General features: G+C 35.8%; 1 protein-coding gene across 1 annotated transcript in view; it reads right to left on the bottom strand.

Moving 5' to 3' along the window:
- NFATC1 (nuclear factor of activated T cells 1) overlaps nt 1-27152 on the bottom strand; it is a 120120-nt gene that overhangs the window by 14031 nt on the left and 78937 nt on the right. Inside the window, exon 9 of the mRNA XM_015815924.1 lies at nt 13657-14036. Within this exon, the coding sequence (XP_015671410.1) occupies nt 13657-14036 (380 nt within the window). The remainder of the gene's footprint in view (nt 1-13656; nt 14037-27152) is intronic.

The raw sequence follows: 27152 nt of genomic DNA, 5'->3' as shown, positions 1-27152 counted from the left end.
AACTTTAAATGAACAATGAGTTAAGTTCTGTAAATGTTCTGTATATTCAAATCAGCTTCTTTTCAGCGCCCTGTTAAATGCATTTGTGGTGTTCCAGCGAAGAAGCACTGGAGACAATCTACTTTTTTTAAATATAATTTTGGTCCTAAAAAGTGATAAAATGGAGAGGCTTTAGAGAAGTTATTTTCCTCTGATAACTTTTTTTTTAAAGGTGGGGGGGGGGAGAGAGGCTTTCCTCAGCTGCCTTAAAGCTCTGTAACCAGATGCCTTTGCTTGTGCTGAATGCACACGTGTCAGTCCCACTTCTGCAATGTTAGCTGAAGTGGAACTATTTTTTCTCAAAGCCAAGTATTTCGTGATTTATACAGACGTATCAAATATCTCTGGAGGACCTTGCAGGAAGGTGATGGCAAAAACCTCAGTTCTGACATTTACAGCCCAGACACAGTTGTCTGATGAAAAGCCCTCCCCCCCCCTCCCGGTCACTGGCTTTGAATGGAGCCAAAGGCTTGAGTAAATCAGCAGAATTTCTTGATTTTTCTAAGGGCTGTGAACACTAAGTGTTTTCCGGTACCTACTTCCTGCCATATCTAAAACAACAGCAGCTGCTTCAGCCTGATAGAGAAGCATCCCAGAGTGAAAATTTTCACAACTGGGGTGGGGGGGGGGGGGAAGAGAAAAAAAGAGGGGGGGAGAAGGAGGTAGAATGCATTATTCAGAGAAGAGATAACGCATGCATACGTATAGCCTCTATACTGAGAGCAAGGAAGTTAAAAGCAAGCTCTCTATAGTGACCATGGGAATAAGAAGTTTCCAAGCTGGCTAGGAAAACAGGGAAAGCCCCAAAGCACTTGTTCTATTGTACAGCCTATCATATGTTCATTAGCTAATGTCTCCAAAGGACCGATAAGAAAGGATAAGTGACTCAGATGTGAAAGCTTTTGTCCCTTTCTTTACTCTGACTGTCTTTTTGAAAGTGTTTTGAATATTTTCATTAGGGGAAAGTTTGGGTTATGAGAAAAAAAAATAACAAAGGGCCAGGAAATGTCACAATGCTATTTTCAACCTGTTCTGCCTCTCGGTTTCTAGATTTGAGGACAAGCCCAGGACAACAATCATAAGGTTGAGCTGCCATACTGATGATAGTTGTTTTCTTTTATTGCTGACAGGAATACAAACATACTCAGATGTGATCTCTTGCCTCAAATCATAAAAGCGATAGGCAACAAATATAGAACAACTGTGTCTCCAAATTCAGTTCTAGTCTCTGTAGTTAAAAAGAGCTGTCATGGAGTAGAACAGGGGTTTCCAAACATGGCAACATTAAGACTTGTGGACTTCAACTCCCAGAATTCCTCAACCAGCTAGGAAGATCAAGGAAATGGACATTAGGAAAAGAGGATCAGACTAAGCTCGGTTTGCAAGCTTGGGGCAGTGCAGATTGTCTTCAAAGGAGTTTCAACAGAAGATATGAAGGAGGCCACTAGTTTTTTTTTCTAACCGGAAAAAGTAAAATTCGCAATAATCCAAAAAGATTTCTCACATGCCAGCAAGGAAACGTGTCATGAAATACACTACAATCTTCCCTTTAAAGGAAGATAGGGCCACTACAAGTGCTTAGTCTTGATCAACAGATGTATGCTAATGCAACCAAAGCCAAAGTTTCAAGAAATCTTGACAGTCGAGATAAATTTAATTTTATTCAGGATCAAGAGTTTAAAATAATACAAATGAGCCGTATTTTAACAGTGCCTGATGTTAGTGCTTTAAAATAATTTTGTTGTGGCATCATCCTGCGTTAATTACAGAATGGTGAGAGGTAGGGACGGAGGTTTGTCCTGGGCTATGCCCCCTCTCTCCAACCACAACATAGCACCAGACATTAAGAAGTCATATATTCTCCTAAGAATTAAATGATTATTTGACTCAAAGAATCTATATTAGTTAATGTATTCAATTTAGCTGGATTTTTCTGTTGGATAAATAGCATGGTACAGAATTTGATCTTGGGGAGGGGGGGGGGAATACATTTAGCATAATATTAAAGATTTGTAATTATGTATGGATACTATGCAGTGGTATATCATATTCAAGGAGAGCCATTTTGGTGTCATGATTAAGGCATCAGGCTAGAGATTGTAAATTCTAGTCCTGCTTTAGCCACAAAGCCAGTTGGGTGACCCTCAGCCACTCTCTCTCAGCCCTAGGAAGAAGGCAATGGCAAAACATTTCTGAAATCTTGCCAAGTACCCGTAGTCCAGGCAGTTGTTAGGAGTCAATGCTTCCTTGAAGGAACAAAACTAACTAATTAAATAAATAGTAATGTTCTATATGTAATATCGCACATCATGTGGTACATTTACTAGCTATCAAATATCTAAGAAGGTTGCAGAGAAGATAAAATGGAAGTTTGCAGCAGTTTTCTGTTTCTTGTTAAGAGTAGAAAACTGGATAATATATTCCTATTTTTGGCACACACACACACACACACACAGAGAGAGAGAAAGAGAGGACATTTTTTGCAGACTTTTTTTCACAAGAGAGTGAATTTGCAATTTTTTTTACTAATCCTCAAATGACTGAATTGAAAAAGCTGACAGACAAAATTATTTTTTGATATTTTTAATCTCATATACCTTACCCACTATTAGGTACCATAGTTAAGGCAATCAGTTTTTGTTCTTCTTCCAGGTTAAAAATAAACACTCTGAACCAGAATATTGTCTGAAAATTACTTTACACAGGTGTTTCTCAAATTAGTTTTAAAAATATTTTTAAAAACGATGTAGTTTCAGTTTCTGTTGTGTTAGCCCCGGGTTTCTCCATTTATGCAACAGCAACTATGAATATGCAACAAACTCAGTGCTAAAATGTTTATATATATATATTTATAATTTTTATATATTTTTATAATTTTTGAATACACACCCACATTCATTATTCCAATTAACCTCTATGCATTCTTTAATCTTCATCTCTCACAGTAATCTAATTCACTAGTATCTAATTAATTCACATGTCCAATCTATATGTCTTATGTGGTTCAGTTCTTGGATCTAGCCAGAGAAACTAAGAAGCATATTGTAAGAAGCATATTGTTATATTATTATTATTATTATTATTATTATTATTATTATTATTATTATTATTATTATTATTATTATTATTATTATTATTTAAATTTATATACCGCCCTATCTCCCTTACGGGACTCTTGCCTTTCATCAAAACAATCAACTATCAAAACATTAAAAAAGTCATTAAAAAAAAACCAGAAAAACAAAATAGACTAGATCCCAACACATTTGTCATGACAGCTAACAGCCTCTCAGAAATGCCTTTTCCTCACATGTCTTGAAACATGATTTCCTCCCATCCTCAAGACAAGAGGGAAGTATGTAGCTTGGAAGGACTAACCACCTCCTATGTTCCTCTTGCTGTAATCTTATATAAATAAAAATGTAAATGTTTGTTTGTTCAAAATCTTAAATCTCCAAAAGTTCTTCACCGATTGCTTTGAAATTTTGACACAACGTTGCATTTGAATACGCGCGTGTTTTTATATACCTATATTATATAGATGTCACACCTGTGACAGGTAAAAACATGCTTTTTATGAAAAACAGCGCCATCTGTTGGACACTTTGAAATTGCCATTGAACATGCAATTCATTGAAACTCCTACGTGCAACATTTCCAAAGCATCCGGCATGAGAAAAGTATTGCAGAAATGCAAACTTATTGTTTGGGATGAATGTACAATGGCGCATTGAGACTGAGCCACAGCAACGCATGGCCGGGTACAGCTAGTTCTAAAATAAGCTCCTTATTGAGGAGGCAAGGATCAGAGAAGGGAAAGAGGTGTTTTCCTCTCCCTCCTGCCAGCCAAACGAAGAGCTTAACCCTAACCCTAACCACTAAGATTCCTGAGCATTCGGAAGCTAGATTTGTCTGTATCAGTGCTGCAGAAATGCTATTCTGTCTAATCTTCTCTTTATTGTGTATTACATTCAATAGATGTCTGAAGATGTTCATCACATTGACAAGAGTGGAAGGAGACCTTCAACATCACCATGTAGTGATGTACAATTAGGTATCATGAATGTACAGTATTGATGATTCCTTACCCTGGGCTGACAGATGAGATCTCCAAGCAGCTACATGTGGACGATGATACAAAATCATCTGATGTAGCAATTTGCTAAATCTGGAAACATACTCATGTATGTTATTTGAAAAACTACGCAAAAAGGCAGGATCCAGATGTAATGATGTAAACATATATTATGCTTCATCCTGTTTGATAGAGACCACCAGCTTAATTTTCCCTTATAACTTTTCCAATGAAATCTACAAATGTATATATTTTCCCATTTTTGAGACAAAAGAAAAATATTTTATATGATATCTCTGCGAGATCTTTTTTCCCCGGTGACATCATGGACATTATCCTTTACAAAGAAAAGACCACAATGACAGCAATCTCATGAATAACAATGAGCAGAGCAATCTTTCAGAAACAAACTAAGAATGTGTCCATTTTCTTAAAAAAACAAAAAACAAAATCAACAGTTGTCAAGTATGTCTAAGAAAAACAATCTCCTGTGCTGCATTGGAGATCTCTAAAAGCAATGCTGGGCTTAGACTGTCAGTACTATGTTCAGTAAACATAATAATCCTGCATTTTTGGCTATTATCACAGGCCCAGTGCAATTTATATTAAACCAGATGGGAGTTTTTATACTGAGCAAAATATTTCCTAGCAAATATTAAGTCATCAAGGCTAATTCCAATAATAGAATTACTCTAGGGTCTTATTTGGAACTTGGAGAACTGGTCATTTAATTTCTGACAAAGAAGCGTTATGTTTTAAAAGCTGAATATATTTACTATTCATAAACACTTCAAATATAGTGAAAACAATAAAAACAATAACATACAATAACAAACTTCTGAAGCTCTGCTCTTGCCTTTCTAGTCACTTGGACTTTTTATATTTCTACCCTCTAATATGCCCATCTTTGGTTCTCCCCTCTTCTTTTCTGTATCTTCTGTCTTGATTCCCAAAACCACTGTTACCTTGCAAATCCTCTCCTAATTTACACCATACCACAGATTATCTTCCTCTATAGGCACAAGTTGTGTTTTTCGTAGTAATCATTTTTCTTGCTGGTTTCTCCAGTGGTAAAGAGTTCCCCAGTCCAAAATGAATAGATCAGCTAGTCTACATGACTTAAAACTGCCAAAGAGCTTTGTGATATTTCACGAGATGTGCTCCTAAATAAAAACAGGGTCTGTGTCCATTCACAATATACCAAACTGTTTTTCATATGACAATATTTTTGCATCTGGCTATGACTGAAAAAAAAAAAGAACACAATGAGTAAGGATGGCCAAAAATTTGAAGACCAAGGCCCTTCATTGGCCCCAACATGGCTGCTGGCTGACTTTCAGAAGTTATTTTTCAGAAAAATAACTTATCCAGAAGCAGTTCTGTCAAGACAAACCAGGTCATTAGAGCAATAAGAGTTTATATAGCTCCCACAGTGGCTATGGACTGACCTGCCAACACTATGCAACTCTCAAGTGACACTCCCCAGAAATATTTCAAATGAATATCATATTTCAGTGATGAATGCAAGCATCTGAACAAAGCTTTTTCAGGAAAGCTCTGTAAGTTTCTGGATAATATACGTTTTCTTTGGCAACATCCCAGACTTATAAATAAACAAAAAAGCTGAAACTTATGTGCAACATGATCTTATCTACTAAGCAATATTATGGTCATTTTAAACATCCTTCCTATTTAGAATGGCATGATGAAAGGAAGCAAATGTCTGAAATGGGAAATGACTCTCAACTGTCTTTCAATTTTTTCTGTGTGAGAGATATTTGGGCTAAAGGAAGCAGTTGCACATAATGTCACAAAGATCAGCATATTTGTTGAATTGAATGCTGCCCCTCAATGCACATTAAATGTTTCTTTTCAAATCACTTCCACAACGCAGCAAAAATCACAGGACACTTGTTTATTTCTGTTCTGCTCTTAATTTTGCTTGTTACTCATATCAGTTACAATACTTAACAATACTTGAACATCAGGACAAGAGGAAGACAGAAGGTTTTAGTCCTTTTACACAAAAACACAGCAACTTTGGACCCTCAGTTTTAGTGTGATGCTTGTCAGTGTTCTCAGCCAACACATTCCAGTTTTACTATTCTAATGGGGATTCCCTGTCAATGTCTAAATATTTTAAGGTGTATTCTAGTAGTATTCTAGCCAAGTGTGACAATGAAATTAGATTCTTTGTGTGGGCATTCACCCAACATTCTTCTACAGCTACACATAAACAAACAACATTTATGGCAATTGTTCCCCATTACTTCTCATTACAGTCTTCAAGTTGAAGACAATTGCTTAGAATTACACTGACAAAACTTTTTCACCAGTTAGGTAACTTCTTTATTTGGTGTTTAGTTGCCATTTTAATCTTCCTTAACCTGGTGCACTCTAGAGAGATTGCAATGGCAACTCCCAGAATTTGAAAAGATAGTTAAAGTTACCATTTATCCTAGTATTCAAGCATGATGACTTGGCATTATCTTACAATAATCTTTCTTCTCCTTCCATATTGAATCAGTTACAAATGTATGCAACCTGTTCTGTTGTAATATTTCAAATTGCCTCCCTATCTTTTTATTTAAGTCTGTTTAACCCAGTGGTTCTCAACCTTTTTAATGCCGTGACCCCAACCGGTCGTAAGTCGAGGACTAAACCGGTCATAAGTCGAGGACTAAACCAGTCGTAAGTTGAGGACTTTCCCTGCCCGGGAGCGCCGCGCATGCGTGGTTCCGCCCCCTGCGCCGGCCAAGGCGTAGCTGGCAAGCAGCAGAGAGACGGAGCAGGCCAACCACCAGCTGGCCCAGCTCAAGGGAGGTAAGGCACCCGGCAGAAAAGGGGAAAAAAATGGCGGACAGCCTTGCTTGGCGACCCCTGTGAAATGGTCAATCGACCCCAAATGGGGTCGCGACCCATAGGTTGAGAACCGCTGGTTTAACCAATCCTTGGAGGACTCCAACATTTGGGAGCTTCTTGATGTACCTATTTAAACTCAACCTATTTTACATTCAAATCAAAATTGTAAGGGTGAGGACTGGTTATAAGTCACATTTTTCAGTGCCACTGTAACTTTGAAAGCTCACTAAACGAATGCTGAAGACTACCTATATTCTAAAGCAAATGAATATACAATACACTTATAATAAAGCGCTTATATAAAATGTGATGAATTCTCAATGAAATCTCAAACTTTCCAGCCCAGGGAACCTAGAGGGGCATGTATGACTGACAGTAGCTGCTGCAACATCTTAGGCCGACCCTAAATATTTCCTATCTGAAATGTCTCTTTGGGAGGTATCACTGAAAGGGTACTTCCTATAGCTTATTGCAACAAAAAAAAAAAGGAAAATCATAACTTCATGAACGTCATTTAAAGGCCTACCACTCAAATGTAGACATTAAGGTTCATTAAAGGTTTGACCCTAATTAAATATTTGAGGCTTTTTAAACATTTTCTTCCCTACCCATCACAATGAATGTCCACCCCCAGACTTAGTGATCCAGCATGTTTTACCACAGGAGTATATGTGCTTTCAATCACCATTATAAAATGAGGAGAGGTCTTCAATCTGGGCACACAGCCAGTTTTACTAAAACTTTCCACTAGAAAAGGCTTTTGTTTCTTCTCTGAAGCTGCTAAGCTAGGCCAAATAAAAGGAAGCGCAGGGAGGGAGCAATAGGAGAAGTCTGAAATCTAGTCCAGTGTGTGTTGACAGTATTAACTGGGCCTTGCAGAAGACCTGTACGTTTTTCTAATGACATCTGGACTACTGGAAATTAGTGAGCACCCACCAAAGTTTTAGGAAAGGGCTAATTACGGCACCAGTAGACTAAACTTAATGCTTGGAGAGCCAATCATTCTAATCACAAAGCTGAGGTGCATGAAAAGGATATATTTCAACACAAGAAGAATTCTGTCTGGTATAGTTCCTGTTCAAATAAACTACATGACTAAACCATGTGTATAATTGTGTGTGTGTGTGTGTGTGTGTGGTGTATAACACTCCATCTCTTCGTACACATATGGTGCAAAAGCACAGGCTTAAATAGGAGAAATATAGCCAAGGTAGATTTCTAACAGTTGGGAAGTATAAGCAATTCTTGGGTAGTGTATAGCCTTCACAATTCCCAGCATTTATTTTTAAGAGAGAACTTTAAAAATAGTTGGCCAAGTTGCAGCTTTCAGTAACACACTGCCTTTACTAGGTTCTTCCCCCCCTCCCCCCCAGCCTTTTTACATAACTGTATGAGTGTTTAATATGCCTAGTCCCCCCCCCCCCGCTTTTATTGTTAATAACAAAACAAATGTTTTGTATGTATTCTACGACAAAGGGCTATAGAACTCTCAAGTACATAGAGACCATTACAGACCCTCACAATTACAGATGGCAAGAATTAACTGGCAATGAATAAATCTCCTGATGAGTGACATCTACCCATTGCCAACCAGTACTCCAAATCCAAGGACCTCTTTCTTATGATGTGCCAGGCTTCGCAAAGCTATTGACTATGCTGATTGGAAAATTCAGAGACTTGTATTCTCAACACTTCCAGAAGGCACCAGTTTGAAGACACATGGTGTATAGTTCTGGACAACATTTCTACATAAGTTGATTAAGTTAAGCCTTTCTTTAGAAAGAAGAGGGAGTAAATATATGTGCAGTGGGAAAACAATTTTAGTTTCTAAATTCAATTCAGTTTCAGGGTAACTCTAGTTGACTTTTCAGGTGCAAAAGTGACACTGCAAGACTTTACAGATTACCAAGGACGTAATCTTTCACTGTAGTTTATTAAATCTGTTAGGTCTTCGGCAGAGTTATGGTTGACAGGATTTTCAACTTTCTAAAGCTAAAAGTTCTGTCAATTTGCACTAACTGAAGGTGAATCTAATTATCTTTCCTCTTTCAAAATCATGTAACACATTGTGAGATATCTTTATACCCACTGCGATTTATCATCCTAGTTAGTTTGTGACTATACTTTGAATTTGCCCCTATACCTTCCTATACTACCACTCTCAAGGCAACCAGCAGGAGTAAAATAAACAAACAATGGCCATGAACATGAGTTGAAGTCTTACTCCATTTTTACATGCAACACATGTAGAAAAGGAGTGGGGATTTCTTGTGCAGTTGTGACCACCATTTTGACTTTTTGTCCCCCTTCTATCCCCTGGCAATTAACCCTACCTCCTTTTATTCACTGATAAGTTTAGCTGATGAAAGCAACCATGATGAATAAACATTTGTGTTGTCTTTTGCTGTTATCAAGCTAACTATGGTTATTTTAATATTGAAATTTCACTCTGGGTGGGAACGAAACCTGTATTTTCCTGTAGGATAACACTGAATTATCTCTAGCAAAGTCAAAGCATGGAGAACTTTTTTGTACAGTTACAGATGGTTCTGATGATCAAATTCTTATCTACTTTGCTTGCTTCCAGAAAAGGATTCTTGTGGAGCAGTCTCATCAAACCTGTTGCTCTCCAGATGGATCAGACTATAATTCTCACCATTCCGTGCTTACTGGAGAACAGGAAGGGGATCAATCTGGAAGGCAACAGGCCATTCTGGAGAATGTGCAATTTGACCTTTCCATAGCAAATGCCAAATATTTTATGAGTTCCAATCCGATGTTACCTTCCCCATGCCAAACAACAGCATTATAGGGATATGCTAAATCGAATCACACATTATGTTAAATCAGATTATGATATGATTTACCATATTTGATTTCAGCCACTATGGTTTGTAAATAATAATCTGCAGTTTAGATGATGGGTAGACCATTATGTTTATTCAAACGTAACTATAACTAAGCATGCAAACTTGGTCAAAGGTTGAGCCATCCCTTAAGATAATCGGAACCTATACTAGAGTCCTTTTTGTTTCAGATTTTTACCTAAAGTGTTCAAGATTACTTCTTCAAAGTCTTCATTTGCAGCTTCCCACAACCCTAAAGGCACAATCGATTTCACATTACAGAAACCAATAGATTGTGTTTGAAATGTCAACCTAATGTTAACACTTCATGTTTTAAAGAATTACTATTATTTGTTCATTGTTTTTCTGTAAAACATGAATTGTTATCAACATATTCAAGAAAACACTGATTAATAGTATCTCCCTGTGTAGAAAAGTTGGCTCATCAGTTAGTTTCCAGGAGTCTCTTCCTGTTAGTGCTGACGTGTTCCCTTGTCGCTTATAGAGATAACATTTATTGATAACCCTTGCTAATTTCTTTGATGTCCTTAATGGTAGGAAATAACTTCACAACTGAATGGCATTGTGCAGTAGGAATCAAAATACACCAAAAGAACATTAATAAGATTAATAATCCAAATGGCCTCCCTTTGATGCTGAAAATGACAAATACTATCATTTTCAAAATAATCTTAAATGCCAACTTTTTCTGAGAGCTACACACTTTTGAAAAGTGACATTCTGATAAAAACCAAACATATTCAGCTTCAGGAGTAGGGACTATGTGAGCTAAAGTAGCCTTCCCTCTTCTGTATTATTTTAAAAGGGATGTAGTGGTATATTCATATATATGGTCACTTTTTCTGTTTCTAGAAGTGGTTTGATTATTATTATTATTATTATTATTATTATTATTATTATTATTATTATTATTATTATTATTATTATTATTCAAATAGCCAGATGTTCAGACAGGATTTGGCATTTTTGTCTATCTATCGAGTCCTTACCAAGGACCTGGGATAGGCAGATCTGGATGTTTGATGGTGTTACAGATATTGTCGCAGAATGGAAGCTATTTCCATAAAGCTGCCTTTTGCAATTGACTGATGGCGAACTTGTTAATGCCAATAGTGTTCAAATGGAGCTGCAGTTCTTTTGGGATTGCACCCAAGGCACTTACTACTACTACTACTACTACTACTACTATGATGATGATATTATTATTATTTATTATTTATTATTATTATTATTATTAGCCCCAAACTGTGAAATCATAGCTGCCAGTTTTTTAGTTGGTGTTGTCCTTTATAACACATTGAGTTTTTCCCAAGAACCTAGGATGTTGTATTGGTGTAGTATATCTGTAGATCCAAGCAGTGTGATGTTTTGTAATTGCCAGAGATTTTGTCAATGCACTGTCCAAGGTTTTTTAGTATAGCACCCAGTGTGCTAATAACCACTGGGATCATGATAGCCAGTTTATGCCATAATCTTTCAATTTTGATTAAAATTGTTTTTTTGAAATTATTTTGATTGAAATTATTATTATGGTTGTTTGCATAATCAGCCAGATGTTTAGACTGAATTTGGCATTTTTATTCAGCTATCAATTCCTTCTTAAAGACCTGGTACACACAGATGTTGTTATTTGATGTTAAAGGTATCATTGCATGATGTAAGCTGTTTCAAGTTAAGCTGCCTTTTATATTTGACTGAGGATGATTTTGTCAATGCTGATGGGTGTTCAAGTGGAGCTCCAGACTTTTTGGGATTGCACCCAAGGCCCCTGTTACAATTGGTGCTATCTTTGCTTTCTTTTGCCATAGTTATTCTACTTCTATTTGCAGATCATTGCATTTTGTGATTTTCTCTAGTTTTCTCCCTTCTATTCTGCTGTTTCCAAGTACTGCCACGTCCATTATCAGACTTTTTTTGTCTTTCTTATTGACAATGGTTAAATCTGGGATGTATTATGGCAGATGTTTGTCTGTATTTGGTAAAAAATTAAAAATATGTGCATGAATGACTCAAAACTTCAATGCCATGGAAAACACTGACATAAACAAATCAGCAGAGGTAACTAGATTAAAGATACGTTTCAGATGCTCTGGCATGGAGACATCCTTCTTGACATAAGAATATAAAAAGGGCTTTCCTGAATTTTTCTAATTGTTTAATTTAATATTTTACAGGCAATATTTATCCACATAAATATTATACTAAAAGCAACTGGGATGTGCCATTTTGGATGAGATGAATACCTTTTGAATTTCTTTTCAGAATTATAGCAAATATTACTGGGATACTTTAAAAAACTATATTGCAATCCCTGGAACAAGAAAATGCAATTGCTAGTCAAGCTTCACATTTCAATTTTTAAAATGAGAATTTAGGTTTATTCATGCTGCCTAGGGTTAGACTGAAATATTACAAATGCTTTTGTAAAAACACATAGAAACAAACTGTGACTATTTTTTTCTTTTTCCTTCCTAGTATTTTCCTGCAAGTGCACAATCTGCTTTTTTCCAATCACTTGAGAGTTCATCCACTAGTTGCAAAAGGAATTATCCAATTGACTTGTCACCTTAGAGTTACGTTATGGGCTGAGAGAAAGTGACTGGCCCAAAATCACCCAACTGACTTTCATGCCTAAGGCAGGACTAGAATTCTCAGTCTCCTGGTTTCTAGCATGATGCCTTAATGTTTGGTTTCCATGAAACCAAACAAGCTATCTTGTGGTTGATTTCTATTACAAGAGAATTTTAAGTATTATATTGATTGGAAAAAAATTAAGTCTATTCAAAGGCATTTCTTTGTCTTTTGGAAGGACTTCTTTCATTGCCTTGGGTCAAACATCACAACATTCAAGACTTTAAACACCGCATCACAATTCAGTGAAGTAATGCAATAAAATTCCAGATTTCATCTTGCTTGAAATGATTCTATCTTTGGAAGCTGGACAAACTCAGTGTAGCATTTTAGCAATGCAGTGGTGCATGCAGAATATATATGTATGAAATAGGTAAATGTAGGTACAAAATTAGCTATGATTTATAATTCAAAACAAAGGTTTTCTTTCATGTAGCAATGGAAACAGCTTTAATTTCAGATGCTAGAAAAGGAAAATAATGTTTGTGCCTTTTTTAACGTAGGTATTCTTAGACTTTTTCATCATTTAATTCTAACTCGTAGGCTTATGTATTTCAAGCTGCTATATGATGGATAGCTTTCAATGTCATTCTACTTGCCATTGGCTATAGCTTAAGCCAAGACCAATAATGGTTAATGTTATTATATTGTAGTTCTTGGACATGCAGATACTTTAACAATGACTAATAGTGCTTAATGTTTAGCTTATGGACTTTCATTAATATTGACAACAGTAAATAAATCTTTCTATACATACAGTATGTCATCCAAGCAGACTTCTGTGCCAAGGCTGTTAGTTGTCAGCTTCCCCTTTCCTGAATATTCCACGAGGCTACAATAACTCAATGGCTCAACACAAACCTCTACATCTACACACTTACCATCATCCAGGTATAACTGGTCCAATTCTTCAGGTTCTTGCTTGATCATTACAGGCATGGGGGCCAAATTATGATTACTGTCCTCATGCAAGTCGGTCAATGACAGTGGCTGATTTGCTGGAGTTTCATTTCTTTGAATGTTCAGCAGCTGCTGTTGGCCCATTACAGTTGAGTGAGTTGGACTGCAGGACTGCAAATAGGTTGACTCTTGGGTTACAGATGGAACTGGAGAGGAAGGACTGTTGGGATAGAGTGTTTGTTGATTACCAAGGGAACAGGTACTGCTCAGATGTTGACTCACCTGCGGCTGCAGCATGATGTGAGATGACTGATCAGGAGAGCTTGGGTGCACAACAATAGACCTTGGCACTTCCTGTATGGTGGGGACACCTCCAGCCGTCTGCTGAAGTCCTAGATGATTATGGCCTGGGTTGGTGATGCACTTGTAAGCAGGAGAGGAAAGATCATGCAGCTTAGGACTAGAGCTGGGAGATGATGACATCACAGTGTTTCTCTGCTGACAGGAAGCGAAGCCAGCTACAAGGCACGAGCCAGGATCAGGAGGCATCATGATCTGCTGGCTGTAATACGGTTTGGAGAGAGGGCTTAATCCATGGCTCCTTGGTCCACAGGTTTGAGCAGACTCGTACTCATCAGTGGGTTCTGTTTTTATAATTGGAACTGTTAAAAGAAAAAGAAAGTGCTTTGAATAAACCTAGAGTTAATATGATCAAGTTGGCTTGTGGCTAGGATACCCCTTGCAAAAACAAACAAAGTCTTGAATAAGACTCTGTGTGTCCTTTGCTAGTTCTCTCCCCCTCCCTCGCCAAAATACGAATGACTCATCCAAGCAAGAAAGCCACAGCTGGTTCTAATACTGAAAAAGGCTATTTTTTTTAGACTCTCCGCCAGCTCTAATGTGCTATAAAAATCTATTTGCAAATAGCTGTGCTACAGTAGAAGCCCTGGACCCAAGGGCTCTATGGATCTGTAGTAATCAAAGGAATTTTTTAAAAACTTGGATGTACTACTGCTTGTCGACTGCTACTGATGGCCCATTTGATAGATGTCTGCACAACGGGTAAATTCAAGCATAGGGAGTCAGCGAAGGGGCTTTCAAGAGTTCACAAAAACAAAACTTCAGAGAGAATGACAAGCTTAAGAAAAAGTATTACAATTCCGTCATAAAGCTTTTCTTTCTAGAAACCAAAATTTGAACTACCTTAAAAATAATAATAGTGTCCATATATAATTTTTATAATCCCTGTGACAGTATAGAGATATTTCATGAAGGTAAATTTCCAAATCACATTTATTTAATTCAGAAGACTACTTTGGGACTAAGCTAAACTTTATCAGTTGTATCAGTTCACAGAAATACTTAGTATTTTCTTCAAACCCAATTTATAAACAGAAATGTGATTTAAATAGCATTTTTACAGATAACTTGCAGACAAGGTAAGTTTTGGGCTTAGAGTTAGCAGTTAATTATCACTAAAGAAGAAAAATCATTAACAAAGAATTAATTTGTATATAATTTGGTGTGAATGCAAAATCTTGTATATTTAAAAATAAGTGACACAGGTTAATTGAAATCAACATTAACATTAATGAAAAAGACTGTGACTAAATGTAACAATGGCTTCCCCACCCAATAAACATTTAGAAGATAGTTATGTAAAAAAACAACCAGCAAGCTCCTTCATTATCAATAGAAAGTCCCAAAGGTGCTTTTTGAAGCGGCAACTGGACTTTTTCTTTGAAGATGTTTCGCTTCTCATCCAAGAAGTTTGTTCAGTTCTGACTGGATGGTGGAAAATGAAATGATTTATATTCCTTGCAGACAGCTGGTCATTTGCATTCTTTTAGAGAGTCATTGAGGTCACTGGAAGTTTATCTGTGTCCTCAGGGTAATAAACCTCCAGTGGCCTCAATGACTCTCTAAAAGAATGCAAATGACCAGCTATTTGCAAGGAATATAAATCCTTCCATTCCCCGCCATCTAATTAGAGCTAAAGAAGCTTCTTGGATGAGAAGCGAAACATCTTCAAAGAAAAACAAGAAAGTCCAGTTGCCTCTTGAAAAAGCACCTTTGGGACAACCATGTCCTGAATGACTGAGAATCTCCATAGACATTTATCAATAGAAAGATGAATGGCCATACTTGCTGAGGATGACAGGAGAATGATTATATATGAACCAGTCTGCTGATTCATAGAAAGAATATTAAAAATAAAATGAGCCAACTGTGTCCCAATGAACACTGAGGACATATCAGCTTTAGTTCAATCACTAGAATTCCTATAAAATCTAGCCCTTTCTTCTCAATATATCTTGCTGAAGAACCAATGTGAAAACTACACTTGGTAAAAAAAGTATTTTCAGTTTTAGGGAGATGCCAAGAACTTGGTTTCCAGGTAACCTGTGTAACCGTTCAGACTGTTAGTCAGGTGATAACTGATGATCATTCTTCCTTCCATCTTTTAAGATAACCATTCTTTGTTCTTCCTTCCTTCTCCTTTGGTTAATTAGAACCAAAGAGTAGACAATCCTCCTAACAGATAGAGTACATCAGGGAAGGTTTCAGTACCAATTGCTTCTTTCTGCCTGGTAGCTGACACAAGAATCAGAGGAATCTCTGAATCTAATTAAAAAGCACCTGTTCTCAAGCAATAAGTCATGGATATAATATCAGAAGTATCACTATAAATCTATATAAGCTTTACATACATCCAATTTAGCAAAAAGTAATTTAAATCTACACACACACATACAAATTAAGTGCTGCCATTGCTTTTAGAGATTTAGAAGGACATTTGAGAAGATCTACAGGTTGTCTGGGTTTTATCAAGGAATGCTAAGTTTGGAATTGGAATTATGTAGTCAACACCTCTAGCTTTCTGAATTTGCTACATAATTCTTGAGAATATAAGATCTGATTATCGATTTAATTCATTGATATTTCATTGTATCATAGGCTGAGATCTGGCTTATACCCAGATGAAGTTCTAACTATTATGTAAATATTTTTCTCATTGGAATCTTTATATTAATCTTAAGCGGATATATTTTGAAAAACTTAAAAAAAAACACAGCTATACATGTAATATTTAGAATAACATCAGCAGATTAACATCAGATTTTACTTTCAAGGTGAGATAAATATTACTATAAGTGATATAGTAATTTATTTATTTAAGGGCCTTCAAGTCAGTCTTGACTGCTGGCGACTGTCTGGACAACTCCCTATAGTTTTTTTTTTGTTTTTTTTTTGCAAGATTTGGTAGTGGTTTACCATTTTCTTCTTCCTGGGGCTGAGAGAAAGTGATTAATTGAAAGTTATCCAACTGGCTGTGTGCCTAAGGCAGGACTAGAACTCATAGTCTCCTGGTTTCTAGCCTGATGCCTTAACCACTACATCAGAATGGCACTTTATCTATTTATTTATTTTCAATGGTATTGTTTTATTTTATTTTATCAAAAATGATCATTATTCAAACTTAGCAATAGATAACAAATTGTCTCCTGGATATAATATGATTCCTATCATCCTCAACTAGTATAATCATTTACCTCATTAGCTAAGATGATGGAAAATTAAATTCAGGACACCTGAATTTGGGAATACTTTGCTGAAATGACTGAACAAGATTTTCTTAGAAGCATAATCTCAATAAAAATGGTGAATAATGATGCTATATACCAACTTCTTTATAAAGACCATCAATTAATGAATTTTTGTTCAAAATTTTTAAAATGACAAATGGGAGACCAGATTTGCCCCAGACTTTCCATGTTTTTTATATTATCCTGAACTCTGTTAGATTTTAATATACTGCCCTAATTTTAGGAAATAATAGTAATATTTAGCCTATCAAATTAATTAGCTAAGATTTAATACACAATAACTATGACAGTTTTAGGCTAAACCATGTATCACATTATCAGTCAATTTAATACTAGAACCATATGTTTGAAGCAACATCAACTATAAATTGTTGTTCTTACTGAGAGGGCCCCATATGAAGACCCCATAGCAAGACCAGTTGATAAAGGCAATACACTTCTATGCATACTTGGATATGGGGAGAGAAATGCCAGTTATAGTGTTTGAAATGAAAAGCTGTGAACTATAAAAGATGAGTTCCTAAAATCTTAATGAAGAACTTAAAACATTTTCATTGAAGGAGAACAAGTGGGAGGTTTCTTTTAAATATGAGTTTTAAATCCAGTTTCATTTTTCTATAATACATAGGTCCTCTTTTGGTTCATGGTTGTTAAGATGAATGAAAAATAAGACATATATTTTAGGAAGATGAAAGACACCAAAAGTAGTAAAGTCTAGTTAGCTTATTGCATCAAGAATTGTCACCGGAAATAGCCAATTCTCATCAACTGGCCATGCTAGAGGAAATAAGAACTTCTCTTTACTTAAAATTGATACTAAAGTACTATATCTTGCCTCAATTATCTTCTATTAAAATCTTTATAAAGCGTCATTATCTTTTGAAGTCATTTATTCTGAGCTTTTACAATTATTATTTCTTCCTAAATAATTTAGTTACGAAGAGCTTCTCAGCTGCCTTTAAAATGTTTAGCTCTTCAAAAATTACCAAAGAGACAGGACATTGTAGAGGCATGGAAACAGAGGTTCTTTCAGAGCAGAGTCCTGGCGCAGCTTACTTGCTTATGAGCAATTAATGAAGCCAAAATGTGCATTAGATTGTTAATAGATCTTAGAAGAACTGATTCATTTTTTTATTGTAAGACATTATTCATGTAACAATCCAAGGGATAAATGGAACCTACATTTTATATTCTTTTAAGGAAAATTTCCAAGCATGTTTACAGTATATTGTTTTGTTAGGTTCTTCCCACTGTGTACCAAACACAACCTCCTTAGTTGTTCTATGGGAATTAAACTTTTTTTGATTAGAAAAACATGACACGTAATGGTATCAGAATGAAAAATGAAGATCAGACATTGACTAAAGAAGAGAATGAATATCCATTCTCTTCTTTAGTCAATGTCTGATCTTCATTCTTCATTCACTTCTGATACCATTACGGGTCATGTTTTTCTAATCGAACTGTGGGGAGTATGGACAGATTCCTGTAATTTTAACAAATGATACCTTCTCTATTGTTTGTATCTGCAATCCAACACAATTCAACATCTCACTTGTCTGATACAGATACTAATACAAAAAATGATAATCAAACTCATCAAAGAATTTACATGTATGTGTTTTGGGAATATAATGAAATGGGAAACGCACAATAGAAAAATGCTAAGCTAATGCTAAACTTAAATAATAATGATAAAAATGATAAAAATACATTCATATGTTTCCATATGATAAATGAACTGATAAACAATATGACAAACTATTTTTTATTGGCCAAGCATGAAATGCCGTAAACTTTACAGTGAGAATCTCATTCTTAAAATGGATGAAATTAGCTTAACACACTGAATGTATCTACAACACAAGACAGAATAAGATACACACTTAGGAAATCCCATAATTGTTCTTAGAGAAATAGACTGCATTCTTTCCAGCTCATTTGTGATACCCTGCACCCACAAGGAAGCCCCATAAAGTTAGGCTAAAATATTTGAATGAAAAACCTGAAATGCTGACTAATCTCCTTTGTAGTAGTGAAATTACAAGAAAGCACTTAATATGTTTTTGGCTAATGATAATCTTGATGACCTGGGTATACTCCAATTCAAATTATACTGGAAATGGATACCAAAATATTTATATTGGTATAACTACTTAATGTGCTTCTGACCCACTATCCATTTATTAATAGCTTATTAATAATAAACAGTATTGCAAAAAGTCTTTTAGTAGTCACAGCAATTCTAATTGCATATGGATAGCAGAACAGAATCATCGACATATGATAAGCGAGGCACATGTACATCAGCCCATTTAGGGTCACGGAAGTCTTCAAATTCCACTGAAACTGCTGAAGTATTCATATAAAAATTAAACAAAGTTGGAGCCAAGTCATGCCCATTCTATGAGATGAGAACATTAAATTAGTGAATTAATTAAAGCACTGCTGGAGCAATATATAATCTGTAAAGGAGACTCTGAATATGATTATTTTATATGAAAAAACATCCCCATTATGTCCATTGAGGATCTGACTTTCTCTCATAGAAAACTCCTTAATAGAATCAAAAGTTGCTCTTAGATCAATGAAACTCACAAAAAGATGGCATTGTAGTTCCTAGGAAGATTTCTCAACAAGATGTTGTAAGACCACAAAGTGATCCAGTACAGAGCAATCAAATCTATGGATACCAGAGCCATAGAATAGTAATTTAAAGGGGGGGGAGGGTTAAGATTCTTTCTTAAATACAGATGTTTTCCCCCCTAGTACTCTGGAATTTCTCTTGTATTATTGGTAGAAATAAAAAATCTGATGAGGAGTCTACCATTTTGAATTGATTTTAATTAATGCTTTCTTTTCTAAGATCTCTATTTCCTTTATGAAGACAGGAAGTCTACAATGAAAGTTTACCTGTACCAAAATGTACAGTAGTCTCCACGGAATGGTTGTCATTGTAAATTCTGAAAAATGGTTTCCCCAAATTCCATGTGGAATGTTCAGAATGCCTCTCCAAAGTCCCGGATATGATTTCTACTAGGTTTGATTTTATTTCTAGAAGCACCAGCAGACTTTTACAGATGAGCTTTTCTTCTTACCTATTAATAATCCTTAGACATTTTTACATTCTCTTTTTGTCTCATAATAATGGCTGGGAGAGTCTTCTTATCACCTGCTTTATAATTTTTGTAGATGCTATAAAGCTGTATACTATATTAAGCCATTCTTTACCATTTACCTCCTGAATAATATGAAGAACGTGATTTAGACTGGGTTGCCAAAATATCTAAGAAAATTAGCCAGATTGCCATAAAGAAAAACATTGCCTCAAATGCCTTTCTTGCTCACATGCAAGCCTCTTATTTAGCCAAATCTGTAGGAGAATGAGGAAAAAACACCAAATAACTTTCTCTTCATCTTATGATTAACTATGGTAAAATCACTTTCAGCTGAAAATCATCATCTTTCTTTGTCTTAGACCAGGGGTAGTCAACCTTGGCTCTATTATGACTCGTGGACTTCAATTCCCAGAATTCCTGAGCCAGCCAAGGTTGACTACCCCTGTCTTAGACCAACTCAGATAGAACAACAGTGGAAAGTGGTCACTGGCCATTTGATTCTTTATATGAAACCATCTATAAACTGAATTTTGTTACAGGCAGTAATAGAAATCTATTAGAAAGACTGTTTAACCAAACAACTAGAATCTTGAACTGATGAAAATACTGGACTATTTTTCCAATTGAACTACACAGTTGCAGTCATTAATCCAAACTGTGCAGTATTCAGTATGTCATGCGTTTCCTACCAGTAACAAAGTGACAGCCAGGTTTTTTGTTAATTCACATCATTCCTGAAAGATTTTACCTTTTACCAAAAAGAAAAAAAAACAAGAAAAAATTAAAAATGCCAAGAGCAGCAAATTACTAATCAGAAGCCTCTTTATCTCATGTAGGAAAATATATTTATATATTGACTTTTAAATTTTTTTGATAATCACTTAATCACAAAGGAACCAATAACGTTATATTCACAATCAAGCATTTTAATTTGACTACAGTAATATCTTACTTCACATCTCCTTATAACAGCTTTTCCTAATCATGGTATCCTCGAGATATGCAGACTTCAACTTCCAGAATTCTCAATACTGGCGGTGCTGCTTGAAGAATTTTGGGAAGTACAACAAATCTATTTATGCCCAGACCTACCTAAGTTGGAAATCCTATCATCCCAATTACATAAAGAAGAATATTACCTACACTTTGGCTCTCAAGGTCCAATGAATCTACAACAAAGAGTAATATAGAAAAAGAACCAATAAAAATATCTCTAGCATAGAACATCTGCTGTACGTATCATTGCAAAATTTATCACACAACCATAACCAAAACATTCATTTTTAAAAAAGGGGAATCAGTCAACAACAACAAAAATCTCCTGTTTGTATAACTTAAATGTCACCTGGCAATCAGCAAAAGTGAATCATTTTAGCCAAATCTAATTGAAAGCAATCTATAAATTTTTATATAACATTCTGCCAACCTTTACATCTGTGCAGATTACCAGTGACAGTAGTACTTAAACTATCTTAAATTATAAATGTATAGCCTGTGCTTAAAGCCTGCTACCTTCCAAAGTAGTACAATTGGCAGAACTTATTACATCAAATAAAAATCCCCTGCATAATTTACATGCCAGAAATGTCATCTTCCATGTGTAGAAAATACATGAACAAACTACAGACACATTTTAGGAGCCATACATCTGCAATCTTCATTTAAGAAAAAAATGAAAGTCAATTGCAAATCACTTCTGTTCAAGTAATCCTAGACACTTTGAATTGTTGATCATGACACTGGTGATACTGATTTTAGAACACTTAAAAAATGTCTTAATACTATGTGGTCTCAAGCACCTGGACAATATTTAATAACCTTTATTTAAAACAGGGGTGTCCAACCTTGGCAACCTTAACACTAGTGGACTTCAACTGGCTGGGGAATTCTGGGAGTTGAAGTGTACAAGTCTTAAAGTTGCCAAGATTGGACACCTCTGATCTAAAGCAAATGTAACTGTAACACAGGGGTGTCAAACTGCCGGCCCGCGGGCCAGTTTCATCATACCGGAGCCACGCTCACCCCATTGCCAGCAATGGCGAAAAAGCTCCGATACGTCGCGCGACGTCACGAGTTTGACATGCCTGCTGTAACAGGTCTTTACACAGGCTCAGTATCCTTTAATTCACATAACTGAAAATGTCAATGTTAACACTTCAATACTGCTGTCATGTTTGACTGAGTAAACATGAGCATATACAGACACATTTAACATATATCATAAAATATCCTTATTGTTTGGTTAAGGTCTTGGATTTGGACCCCAGATATCAAGGTTCAAGTTCCAGTAAATTACTCAACTCACTGGATGACTGTGGATCAATTACTCTCTCTCAGCCTTACTACCTCACCCAGTGATAGGTGTTGTGGGGCTATTACATAAATGCATGCAGTCTTGAGTTCTCAAAGCTGGATAGAAATGTAATCACATTATAAAATATAATCAAGGGATGATAAAAGAATATTAAAAATATTTCCAAGCAAGCAGAAGTCCACTTTTCTATGAAATCCATGCCAATCCCAGTTAATAAAATTACTTTATTAAAATAATCTTGGACATCAGTTGACCATCTCATGACTAGCCAAATTCTTAAACCAGCAATTCTTAGAATACTTATTGAGTAGCAGCCACACTGAACACAAGGATTTAACTTTCTTTTGAATTATTCATATACTTACATATAAATTTATAAAAATCCATACATATAGCCACCAGCCATAAAGGTTAGGCATTTAGTAGCATTTATTTTGATTGAGGATTTCCCTATGAAGCACTTATGATAAATTCATTCCATATTTGATTAGGTAGATAGTAAAAACTGTTCATGCCACTAGTTTTCAGCGCTATACTATGATTTTGTCACTCTTCTTTATGTTCCTAATTTGCAAAGTGTTAGAGTTAAAGATAATGTAATGGCTTGGGTTTACTTTGTGTGAATTGCATTTTATAAACTATGATTTTCTGGCTCAGCACCATTTATGAATTCAGCCATTTGTGACATATTCATCAGCCCACTGTTAATAGTGCATAAATGTAGGAAATGGCCACATTGAGTCAGAGGGTAGGGTCAAATGCATTATCAGTTGGGAGTTGCTAAGCTCCCATAAGAGACCTAAGCCCACCCCGTGACTTCTGCTGACTCTTATCTACTGCCAATTTGCATCGACTCTTAGTAGATCAAATTCTTGTGTATAGATAGCATGAGATAAACTCATAGTACTTTTTAGCTCTATTCTTGTTCCTGATTTTGTGCCCCTGACAGTAAATGAAGTCATTGTTTCACTGAAAAGCTGAACTATATATTTACTTCATATTGTATATTTAAAAAGTGTGTTATCTTACAGAATTAATTTGGGTCAAATGTATCATCCTGCTGTAAGATAATCTACCTTATTCAACAACTTTTAGTTTTAGTTGGTTTCTCTGATAATTTTTAACTCTATTGCCTCCTTGTTAATAGCTATTACCTTGTAAAATAAGTTAGATATCCAGTTGCTTCACACTCTTATTGCCTTTACAATTTTTGTAAGATTATCCTCCTGCCCTTTGACATCAAATTCTGCTGACCCAGCAATTTTAAAGAATTTGCTCAACTCTGCATGAACATTTTAAATTAAATCTTGCCAGGAGGTTAATAGTAAAAATGGAGATGGTTATTACAACAAAGGGAGCAAAGTGCACTGTATTGTAGATTAATTATTTTTCTCTAATTCAGTTTACCTAACCCTGAAACTTTCAGATATGCTTTGTCTACATCTCATTGTAATTCCCAGTCCACCCACATGGGAATTATGGGAAGTACAATCCAATGAATCTGGAAGTATCAGTTGGAAAGGCTGCCCTACTTTAGGCTACCAAAATGTGCTGGTTTAGAAAATGAAATACAGTGGGTGGAGGCAGGATGCGAAAAAGTCTCTTAAATGTCATTACTAGAGAACTATTACTGCAAATAGTCAAGAGATAATTATAGTTACAAAACAGGAAGTTGAGCCCAACACTGACAAAACTGACTTCTGATCACTATTTTCAGAAGCATCCTCAGAATCATGATGACTTTCTTTCTGCGATGCAGAAAGTTACCTCTAAAAATTGAAAGGTCAGGTTCAGCTTTGTAAATGAAATCCCCTTTTAATTTTACATGCCCACACATGGTAAATGTAGTTGAAATTTCAGTTTCACAAAGGATGGCATGCCAAATGACATGATTATTTAAGCTTTTGGAGAGGGATGTTATTAGCTGAAGTTCAAATTTATGGTTGCATATCATTTTATATTTTTTAAGGGTAGAAATCTCAGTGGGAAATTAGATTATCCGAACAACATAATGCTAAATCTAAACAGTCTTTCAGTACTTTTCAACTGAAATCAGTGTCAGCAGGCAGTATCAGGCCATGGGGTAGAAACAACTAGGTGTTCTTTCATTCTTCAGATCTTCTGAAATAATATATCAGTATGCAGGGACTCAATGGTTGAAATACAGCTCAATCACAATTGTAGAGAATGACCTTCAGGTGTTACCATCTCTTTGATTCAGCAACAACCTTCCACTCTCTTTTGAACCTACAGTGGAGGCAACTGAGCCTTTGGGAATAGTATATCAAAATTAATAAATGAAACCTTTCATTCTAAATATATAAATAATATTTTTGCTACTATTCAACTAGATTGGGAGTTATTCTCAATATTAAAAACGAAGTCTGGTCGCCTTTTGAAAAAGTACCTTTGGGACAACCATGACTCGGATGACTTAGAATCTCCATAGATATTATGATTAAATGGGATCATATGGAGAAAATTAAGTAGGAACAAAGCAGGTGAGAAAATTACACACATATACAGCAGTGGGAATTGTTTCTAGTTGGGTCTATTTACTGGCATTCACACATCACATTTTGTATATAAATATATGACTAGCTGAGATTGCCTAAACGCAAGTAATGTGGACTGTATCTCAAAAATTCAGATGGCCAACTTCTTGTTTCATTTTTAACATGACTTTTGCTAAACTCCTTTGAGTTTTTAACTGTAATAATTGTAACTTTGTTCTTTAGTAATAAAACTGTTATAAAATTTGCTGTATCTTGGGTCAATTGCTTTGATACTTCATGTGTCACTTCATGAATTTTTATAACCATCATTGAGGTGGTCTGGTGGTAAATAATATAACATTGGCAATACCAAGACCAGAATATCAAATGGAAGAATGAGACTCTCAGTATTTAGTAAAAATGAATAATGACAGATAAGATTACAAACAACTGAAAAAGAAAGTATTGTTATCTGGAAAAATATATTTGGCACTCTTCTCACTGTCAATCATGTCGCTGGCACAGGGTTTGAAGCAGAATGAGTGGTTTTACTTGGCCTTAAATGAGTTTTAAAACAGATGTTGGTTGCAAAAGACAGTTTAAAAATCAGAAAGCAACCTACCTTCACATTGGTGAAATTGTAAAAGTGAATGATCTAGTATGACTCCTTATTATAATAGCAATTTCTATCAAAATGATTGGCATTAAAATCAAACATTAAGAAGAGATATTGTTGCCTGTTCTTCTAGCCAGTCTGGAGAAAATAACTTTGTAGTTCTACTCTTCAGCTCTTCATCCAGATCTATAAATGTGGGACTGAATCTACTCTTTGTTATTTTGAATTAATGCCAACAGAATAATGGCAATGGAGAGGCTTCTACTACATATAGTAACAATAATATTACCACCATGATGGAGCAAAAAAGAGCCCCCTAAAATGAGGCTTCCCAGGTGTGCATCAGCTTTACTAAACTATCCCTGTAGAAGTGTGGTATAAACTCTCAGAATTCCTTGCCACTATAGCCAACAACCATCCCAACAAGGAATTCTGTGATAAAGAAGTCCAGCAGCACATCTGGAAGGGACTTTATTTGTGGTTTAGGCTTCTACTACATATAGTAACAATAATATTACCACCATGATGGAGCAAAAAAGAGCCCCCTAAAATGAGGCTTCCCAGGTGTGCATCAGCTTTACTAAACTATCCCTGTAGAAGTGTGGTATAAACTCTCAGAATTCCTTGCCACTATAGCCAACAACCATCCCAACAAGGAATTCTGTGATAAAGAAGTCCAGCAGCACATCTGGAAGGGACTTTATTTGTGGTTTAGGCATAGATCAATGGAAAGGAGTGCATTATATGTATAGACGGCAATGGAAGAATTCATACTGTTCCTCCAGAAAACAGACATGTTGAGTGGGAAAAGATATTTTAAAAACTCACTAGTATTTGAAAATAAAGTCTTGGTGCCCAATATTATACTGTAGATTTTTTTTCTACAGAACAGTGCTTCTAAGCCAGAGGTCCCCAACCCCTGGGCCATGGCCCACTACCAGGCCGCGGCCTGTTTCAAACCGGGTCATGTGACTGATGAGCAAGCGTGCATGCATGAAGTTCCACTTGTGTGAGCGGTGGGTGTTTGAATGGAGGGTACTTGTGCTCCCTTGCGAAGCTCCACTTGCACAAGTGAAGGGCTTGCACGCCTGCCACTCACACCAATAGAGCCGTGTGTGCACCTGCCACTCACACGCCTCTTCCCCCCCCCGCACCGGGCCACCAAGGTGGAAAGGTTGGGGACCATTGTTCTAAGTGAAGCTGCTATTATATTCTTCTATCATTGTGTGTGTGTGTGGGGGGGAAGTGACACAGAGGAATAGAAAGATTCAACCACTACTTTTCTAGGATAGACTCTAGAAAATCTATTCTATTAAAATCGTACCCTATGTCTCCATGTGATTCTAACCAACCATCAGAAATCTGCTACCTAAATCAGCTCAAGTTTGCACCCATTTTTTCATTTCACTTTCAAAATTTGCAATCACATATTTATTTATTTATTTATTTATTTATTTATTTATTTATTGAATTTATATCCCGCCCTTCTCCTTGCGGACTCAGGGCGGCTGACAATCAGTTAAAAAATACATCAATAACAATTACAAAATTAAAATTAGTTAAAAAGAAATATTTAAATGTTGTCTAATTAAAATATGATTAAAAACCCCTCTAAAAATTGCCCTA

Source organism: Protobothrops mucrosquamatus, unplaced genomic scaffold, assembly GCF_001527695.2.
Source record: "Protobothrops mucrosquamatus isolate PMUCROS unplaced genomic scaffold, P.Mucros_1.0 scaffold386, whole genome shotgun sequence".
NCBI lineage: Eukaryota > Metazoa > Chordata > Lepidosauria > Squamata > Viperidae > Protobothrops > Protobothrops mucrosquamatus.
Note: the sequence above shows the minus strand (reverse complement) of the source record. Positions and strands in the feature narration are given on the sequence as shown.